This window comes from Gekko japonicus, unplaced genomic scaffold, assembly GCF_001447785.1.
Source record: "Gekko japonicus isolate JY-2015 unplaced genomic scaffold, Gekko_japonicus_V1.1 scaffold3860, whole genome shotgun sequence".
In the NCBI taxonomy this organism is placed as follows: domain Eukaryota; kingdom Metazoa; phylum Chordata; class Lepidosauria; order Squamata; family Gekkonidae; genus Gekko; species Gekko japonicus.
In genome coordinates this window covers 7,376-15,942 of record NW_015176563.1, presented here as the reverse complement: position 1 = coordinate 15,942, position 8,567 = coordinate 7,376, and the positions used below count along the sequence as shown (strand labels likewise).

At 43.9% G+C, this 8,567-nt stretch overlaps 1 protein-coding gene across 1 annotated transcript in view; it reads right to left on the bottom strand.

The window, feature by feature from the left end:
- The window catches only part of LOC107124101 (torsin-1A-interacting protein 1-like), a gene marked incomplete at its 5' end in the record, with an annotated part of 15,565 nt that extends 8,693 nt beyond the window's left edge, over positions 1–6,872 (bottom strand). The window contains 5 exons of the mRNA XM_015427489.1: positions 1,449–1,550; positions 2,828–2,872; positions 3,789–3,863; positions 5,527–5,595; positions 6,858–6,872. Of these exons, the coding sequence (XP_015282975.1) occupies positions 1,449–1,550; positions 2,828–2,872; positions 3,789–3,863; positions 5,527–5,595; positions 6,858–6,872 (306 nt within the window). The remainder of the gene's footprint in view (positions 1–1,448; positions 1,551–2,827; positions 2,873–3,788; positions 3,864–5,526; positions 5,596–6,857) is intronic.
- Positions 6,873–8,567: the final 1,695 nt, after the last annotated feature.

Below are 8,567 nucleotides of genomic sequence, written 5' to 3'. Positions count from 1 at the left end.
CCACAGAACTTCAAGAAGCGAATCCAATTCTCTTAGCCTCTCAATCTTTCTGGACTTTATACCCTCTCTGACATACAGAGCCACCCCACCTCCAACCCTTCCCCCCCCTATCCTTCCGATATAATATATAACCAGGAATCACCGTATCCCACTGATTTTCCTCATCCCACCAAGTTTCTGAAATACCCACAATGTCTATTTTTCCCTCTGACACCAAGCACTCCAACTCCCCGATTTTACCTCGGACACTTCGAGCATTTGTGCCTCTGTGGACAATTTCAATCCACCTCCCTGTAGAAAAGCAACAGGTACCCCCTCATCTCTCTGAGATGAGCCAACCCGAACCAGAGACTTTTCATCTCCTGTCGGCTTTCCCCCAATATTCAGTTTAAAAACTGCTCTGCCACCTTTTTGATTTTAAGCGCCAGCAGCCTGGTTCCTTCTCAGGACAAGTGGAGACCGTCTCGCCTGTACAGCTCCCTCTTGTTCCAAAAAGAATCCCAGTGCCTAACAAACCTGAACCCTTCCCCCCTACACCATCGTCTCATCCACGCATTCGAGACTCCTGATCTGTGCCTGTCTCTCCGGCCCTGCGCGTGGAACAGGTAGCACTTCTGAGAAGGCTACCTTGGAGGTCCTGGCCTTGAGTCTCCTTCCCAGCAGCCTAAATTTCTCCTCCAGGACCTCACGACTGCATTTCCCCACATCGTTGGTGCCGACATGCACCACGACCACTGGCTCCTCCCCAGCACTATCTACCAACCTATCTAAAACACGCGTAATGTCCGCTACCTTTGCACCAGGCAGGCAAGTCACCATACGGTCAGTACGCGGGTTCGCCACCCAGCTGTCTACCTGCCTAAGGATCGAATCACCCACTACCAAGAGCCCCCCTCCCACCCTGCCCAGGGATGGTTCCTTGGTGCAAAAGGATACCCGCTCACCAACTGGTATCACCAGATGTTACATGCACAGATAAAAAGAGAGGACCAGTACCTGTGGAAAAGCTTTTGAAAGAGTTCATGGAGTAGATCTTTCCTTGCCTTCTCCTACCAGCCTGCAACCTGCCCTGGAAAAGCTCCCTAAAAATTAGGGGGGGACCCTCATGAATAAAGTGCACCACAAGACATGGGCACAAGTGAGGATCCTTTGACCCCCAGTGATTTTCAAAACAAGCAGCAGGCTGCTGAGAAAAGGGAATGGTGGGGAAAGATCCCCTCTGCCAAACTATGCAAGCTATTTTTCTTTTTTTACAAGATCCACCCTAGACAGTCTCATGCAATGCACGCATGGCCAATAGGGCATATTCCCATCCACACCATAGTCTGAACGGGAGCCACATCAGATGCCTCAGAAATACAGCCAAGAAAACTCTACAAAATGCTTAAGGTATGTAAGTAATGGGTACTGTACAGAGAAAAAGACGACTAATAGGTCACAATTACTACCTTTTGTTGAATAGTATCTCTGAGTTGTTTGATAATTATAAACAGTATTTTTAACTTCTGATTTGCTCTCGCTCTCATCCTCCTCTTTATCTGCTGCTCCTTCTGAAAAGATAAGAGGATTAAAATCAGATTTCTGGGGCTGTCTGTCATATCACTCTGTATCTAGTAGCAAACTTGGTGGCTTGTGCCAACCTTGAAAGTAGCCAAGACCAGACCCTTCACAAGCATAATACAGTTTTCTGCATATGTGGGGGACACCTCAGGTATAAAAAAAGTTTGTAAATTAACTGAAGAGCCCCACAGACAGAGACACACACCCAGGGGTCATTTCCTAGAAAAAGAGATGCAGGAGCTCATTTGCATAACACATTTGTATATGCAAATGAGTTTAACCCCCTCCCCTTCCCTGAGTCTCTCCGCAAAAGTGGAGAGGCTCAGGGGGAGAGGCAGACATGCCTGGGTTCCCTGCCCAATCTTCTCCGCGGCTCTGGGGCGCTCCAGCAGGAAATGACCCCTGAACACACCTGTGATGGGCTACAGTCCAAGAAGACAGATCAAGATGGGTAGCTATATTAGTCTGCCTGTAGTGGTAGAGAAGAGTAAGAGTCCAGCAGCACCTTAAAGGCTAAAAAAACCTGGCAGGATACGAGCTTCTGTGAGTCACTGCTCACTTCTTTGAGCAGTGCCTCACAAAAGCTCATACACTGTCACAAATTTTGTTAGACTTTAAGGTGCTACTGGACTCTTGCTCTTTTTTATAATCCATGAAAAAATGAGGGGGGGAGGGAATTTGCCCTCATGATTCTAGCTCTTAAAGACTTGAGTAGGCTGAGAAGTTAGACATGTGCAGTGGCATTTCCACCCCCCAAATGTTTCAGTGCAAGCCCCTGCTAATTTTTAAATGCCCATACATTAAAATGAATATTACAACGTGCTATAATTGAGAAAAACAGTTATAATAGTTGTACTTCTAGGAACTTTTTTCTAGGCATTAGACTAAGCTATGAATTGTGTCTGTTTCTAATGACACTTCTCTCCACCCCACACATATAGCTATGTGGCCAGTTGAACAATGCAGGAATTAATTATTAACGTCTGCAGGAAACTAAGTTCAACGAGAACTCACTAGAAAAAGCAATTATGTTTGGATTGGTTAGCAGCAAAAGGAAACCTGGCCGCCAAAGAACACAGGGCCAGACACCATAAAAGTCGACACCAGCCTGAGCATGGAACCACTCAAAGAAAGTGTACAAGATCGGAAAAATGTGGAGAGAGCTGGCCCACAAAAGTGTCAAGAGTTGAACAACAACAAGTTCAACGAAAGCTATAAATGGCCTTGGCACTGTAGTAGATACTATTCAAAAAGAAAATGATCTAACCAGATTTGTTCAGTGTGGAGTCCTTGCCTTGGTCATAAGAATATCCTATTAAGACAAAGAAATGTTGCTTAAGTTATTAAATCAAATACAGGAAACGAGAAAAAAAGGAAGGTTGCCTGTTCTCCCTGGGGCAGCTCTGACTTCTGCATTCAAATAAACTTTAATCCAACCCCACAACCCTTTGGAAGGAGGAGGAGGAGATTGGATAAATACCCCACCCTTCACTCAGAGTCTCAGAGCGGCTTACAAACTCCTTTCCCTTCCCCTCCCCACAACAGGCACCCTGTGAGATAGGTGGGGCTGCGAGAGCTCTTTCAAGAACTGCCCTTTCAAGGACAGCTCTTGTCAAAACTATGGCTTGCCCCAGGTTATCCAGCAGCTGCAAGTGGAGGAGTGGGGAATCAAACCCGGTTCTCCCAGATTAGAGTCCGCACACTTAACCACTACACCACACTGGTATAAACAAAAGCAATTGTAGATTTGTAGCCAAGAGATTAGTTTTGCATTTCTCAATGTTCAAATCCACATTAAGTAGTGTGTACAGCAAAGGTGACTGACAAACAAACAAACAAGTATTGGAGCACATAAAACCAGACATGCCATTGGAAGGAAAAATCACAGAACTGTGACTGGCTTATTTCAGCCATGTCATGCAAAAGAACTCACTAGAAAAAGCAATTATGCTTGGATTGGTTAGCAGCAGAAGGAAACCTGGCCACCAAAGAACACAGTGGCCAGACACCATAAAAGTTGACACCAGCCTGAGCATGGAACAATTCAAAGAAACAGTACAAGATCGGAAAACGTGGAGAGAGCTGACCCATAGAATTGCCAAGAGTCGAACACAACTGAATGGCTAACAACAACAACAACAACAACACATGCAAGCCTTGTACCAAAGCACTGTAGAGCTCTACTTGAGAGATCTAATCATTAGTCTGCTGTGGAAGTTTACATTTACCTATCCTTGGACTTCTTCTAATAGATGGTCGAGTAAGTTCAGAGTCATCGGCAATTCCTAAAATGCTTGTGTGCCCTAACAAATAAAACAAAGTAGAAATTCAAGGAGTTCAGTCATTAAGGAGCTCCACTAGTACTGCCCACATCCTTCAAGTATGGACTGAAAAACTGATCTGATTAACATAACAGTCTGAAAACATGAACAGAACAGCATGCAACATGTACAGACAGGACAGATCATTTACCCATCCACAAAACCCACGAAGTAAATTCTTTAAAGCTCCATGGGTACATATAACACAATGTATAAATGGCATATTTGCATACCCTTGCATATTGTCAGGCCCCCGTGGTACTGCAACCAGTGTTATTAAAAACCTATGGTAAAGATTAAGCATTCTGGAATTGCATGGCATTCTGCATACATGCTGGAATTACCTGGCCTTTTGTATGTATGCTGCATAAACATGAGAGGAATAAATGTCACATGTTACATATGTTGCTCTAAGAGCTTCCTGCCACAAACTGTGCCTATTCTGTGCTGGTTTACACAAGAGAACTGGCACTGAGGACAGAGTAGCTGGGTGACAATGCAGTCAGGAAACCCTCCCAGATACCTACCACCAATGTTCCCTCTAAGCTGAGTTAGTGTGAGCTAGCTCACGGTTTTTTAGCCTCCAGCTCACACATTTTTGTCTTCGCTCAGGAAGGATGGCTCCAGAGCAAACGAATTTACGTAGTAGCCAAATTGCTCGCTCATCACTTGAATGCCAGTAGCTCTCAAAGTAGAGTTTTTGCTCATAAGACCCCACAGCTTAGAGGGAACATTGCCTACCACCTGCTTTTCCCTATCCCAATTGATCACAAAATGCCAAGACACGATCAGCCAAGGACCATTTTAGACATATGAACATATAGCAATGGCTAATCATCTTTTTCATCCTTGGTATGTATTAATAAGCACTACTTGATATATCTGAGGCAGAAGATAGTTAATTAGACCAATTGGTATGCCTTCAAGATATAAATATTCGGTTCCCTACAAATTACTGATCCTAGAAGCTGTTGGGTTACAAAATAGGTTTCATTCCTGAACAACTGTGACTAAGCCATTAGGAACCAAATCATCTTCACCTTCATCTTTAAACAAACAGCGATTTACATGGCAGAAGGAAAGTTCACAGAACCTACATTAAATAAAAATCCTAAATAAAAAAAACACCCAGAATTTGTAATCTATGAGATAACTGTGTGATAAATAATTCCAATGCAAAACTGCCAATATCATAGAGTGACAAGCCAAAAATCACACCTTTTGCCAGTTATTTTATTCTAGCAGAGCTATAACGTTTTGTTCCCATCAGTCTGGGTCCACAGCACCCCCACCCCCCATGTGTATTCGCTATCTGTGGACTCCCAGGGTTGTAATTTCTCATGCCCCTCCTCCTGCTGCAGGCCACTGAGTCCTTTGAGGCTTTGTTCCCGGGTTAAGTGGACCCACAGAATAGCACTGGGGACAGGGGGAAAGCAGTAGAAATCACCACCACCCTTCCACAAGTGGAAATGCCATTCCGAGGACTGCACGGCTAAATACAGTCCATTCATTTTAAGTCAATACCAGTCTGTGAAGTACAACTAGTATGGTACATAGTTGAGCCGAGATCGGATACAGTATACACTTAACACACAATGTGTATAGCCTTCTTGAGAATGTATTGCTTTAATATATCCAATGTTACCTGCTTGCAAACGTGTCCGGCCATTTGAGCGTTTACTGGTTGTTTGGTGCCTGGTTGGGGAAGAGTCATCTGCAAAGTATGAGGGGGAGAATCCTTCAGAAACATTAAGCATACAGCTCTACAGCTTAGAACAAAGATTCCAGGATCAAAAATCAGCTTTAAACAGTGATTAAGCAATTCAAAATTCTATGGACAGAACTGGGCCTCTGTATAATTCACCCCTCCGTTCCAGCAATGCCGAAATACCCTTTCAAAGCACAAGAACTCTCCCCCTCCCTCATCAGAAGACTTGCTTCATATGTGGTTTTTCCTTTTGGGTATTCAGAGAAGTCATATGACACCAAGGAAGAGAAACTGAAGGCAAACTTAAATTAGCTACGTCTTGCAGAAATGTTAACTTGCCTTGAGATCATTACACTATACTAACAGCATGGGAGATACTGAAGAATGTTATAGCATTAGTCCTACACACTTATCTGTAGGTTAGCCCCACTGAACACCATGGGGTTTATTTCTAATTAAGCATATGTAGTACTGGGCTGCACGTGCAGAGAACTAGTGCCACGGTCTCTGCTGACATCTGAAGGCTTAGAAAGCACTGACAAAAATGTGAGACATAGGAGGTCCTTTCCCACAAGTATTCTAATATATTAAACCAAAGGTTTGTGGCTTTAATGCCCCATCTCTTTAATGCTGGAGGTTCTACAGAGAAGAAACATTTGGAATTCAAGGGGGCTCCCTGGTTTGAGGAAGTCATTCAAGAGCGAAAGCTTTCTTAGCAGGTGCATATTGAACATTTCTCTGAAATTTCTAATAAGCACAATAATTAATTTACCAAGATAAACCAGTCCAGATATAACCTGTGCACCAGTTTCACTCTTCTCCATAAAGCTTACTTGTCTTCATTAGGGCAATAAAAACTATACCAGTCCAACCACAGGGTTTTCAGTAATCCAGAACAGTAACCCAAAGAACTGCCTCCAAGCAGGAAGTGGAGTAGATGCTTTTTGTACTTTGCCATGATCATAAACCTGATGAATGTGCTAGGGTCAGTACAGCCCTCTGAGACATACTCTCCCTTCCACCGCTAAAAGTAGATATGCAAACAACAAACAACATGGCACCATCATTCTTAAGAAATCAAACAGGAATTTTAGATTAGCTTTAAGAACACACATCGTAACATTTAACCTGTTGTCAATAGAAACATGGGATATAAAAACTCATAGAACAGATTTCTGGAACCTTTAAGCAAGAGCTTTTATACATAGCTGAATGACCAACTACTCTCAAAATAAATCTGTTTTTTTATGCTTAGTTGCTATGCTCACCTAGGGGACTCCTTTCTCCGTTTCACAGATAAACCTTTGTTTCCAGACCTGATGCCTCAAATTTACATCTGAGACACCAAGTCAAAGGTTGCAGACCTAGACCGTACCTATGAGAATTTTGCAGAACTCTGCCAGTCTTGTATTATTTTTTGCGTAGAACTCCCAATGTACACAAAGCACCAAAAAGAGACCTATTTCCTCATGGAGCTTACAGTATGCAAGATTTTCATAAGGCACAGTAAAGGTGGTGGAGATAAAAAAGAGGAGAATGTGCATTTGTTCTAGACACTTGTGTTCAGACCCAGTTTCAGATGGGCGCTGAATACACAACACTAGTAAAGGTAAAGTTTTCCCTTGCTCAAAAGCCAGTCAAATCCAACTCAGGGGGCGGTCCTTATCTCTGTTTCCAAGCCGAAGAGCCAGCGCTGTCCAAAGACGTTTCTGTGGTCACATGGCCGGCATGACTAAACACTGAGGCGCACGGAATGCTGCCACCTTCCCACCAAAGCGGTGCCTATTTATCTACTTGCAATGTCTTGCTTTCGAACTGCTAGGCTGGCAGGTGCTGGGGCCAGAGACGGGAGCTCAGCTCACTCTGTCACACGGCACTAGGGTCTTGAACTGACAACCTACAGACCTTCTGGTCTTGCAGCTCAGCGTCTTAACCTCTGAGCCACCGCGGCTACCCTGTGCCAACTCAGAACACTGGTCCACCAGCCCAAGGATTGCCTACTCAAACTGATAGTGGGTCTCCATCAGAGACCTTTCACATCACCAGCTACCCTTTAAATGAAGTAACACCTACTGCCCTGTTACTCTGGGCCAAGTCTACTGTACTACGGGACTGACTTTCAAAAGCAACTCCTGCACAAGATCAGGCTGAAAGTACATCCACTCTTACACAACAGAATCTGCAAGGGCCCAGCCTTGTGAAGCCTACCATACATGAAACCCTGAAGTTACCTCTCTGATGCCTCTCACTGGGCCACTGGAATTCCCACCCTACTATACAACTTGCAGGGTCACCTTATACCAGACAATCTCCAAGCCTAATCTACCTCGCAAAGTGGTTGTTGTGAGGATGAGAACGACATATGCCACTCCTTGAGGAAATGGCAGGATTTAAAAAACACTAGGAAAAAATACAAAAACAGACCTATACACTAAATATTCTTAGACTGCCTTACTTATCATATAAGCAGCACATTACTATAACATCACAGCCAGGATCTTTTTGTTTGGGGGCATTTAAATCTTTAAGGGGGCAGTTAAATTACAGTTAATTACATTAATCTGAACACCTGTCTTTAAAGCTCCAAGCTGTTTCTAGCCCTTCCTTTCAAGGGACAGAGCAGCAAGCGCATCAGTTCTTAGGAAAAAAGGGCTCAGAGGGCATTTAGTTGCCTTCTGAGTTCTCCTCCACGGGGCAATAAAGCTTAGAAGGGCACTCAAGAGCAGACAGTCCCCCTTTCTGTTAGCCCAGTCCTGCTGCAGACCACCTAGGTCATGGTGAGTCTTTCAAAAGCATCCCCACATTGCTTCCAGCAAAGTGGCAAAAATTTGGGGAAATTTTTGAAAGAGTTTAAAAAAAAAAAAAAAGCATCCCCAGGAGCCTTTGGGAAACGTGCATGCGAGGAGAGTTAGAATCTGGTAGCTGAATCCTATGAAAAGTTACCGCAGCTCAAGCTTCCCGATTTGAACAGGCTCAGA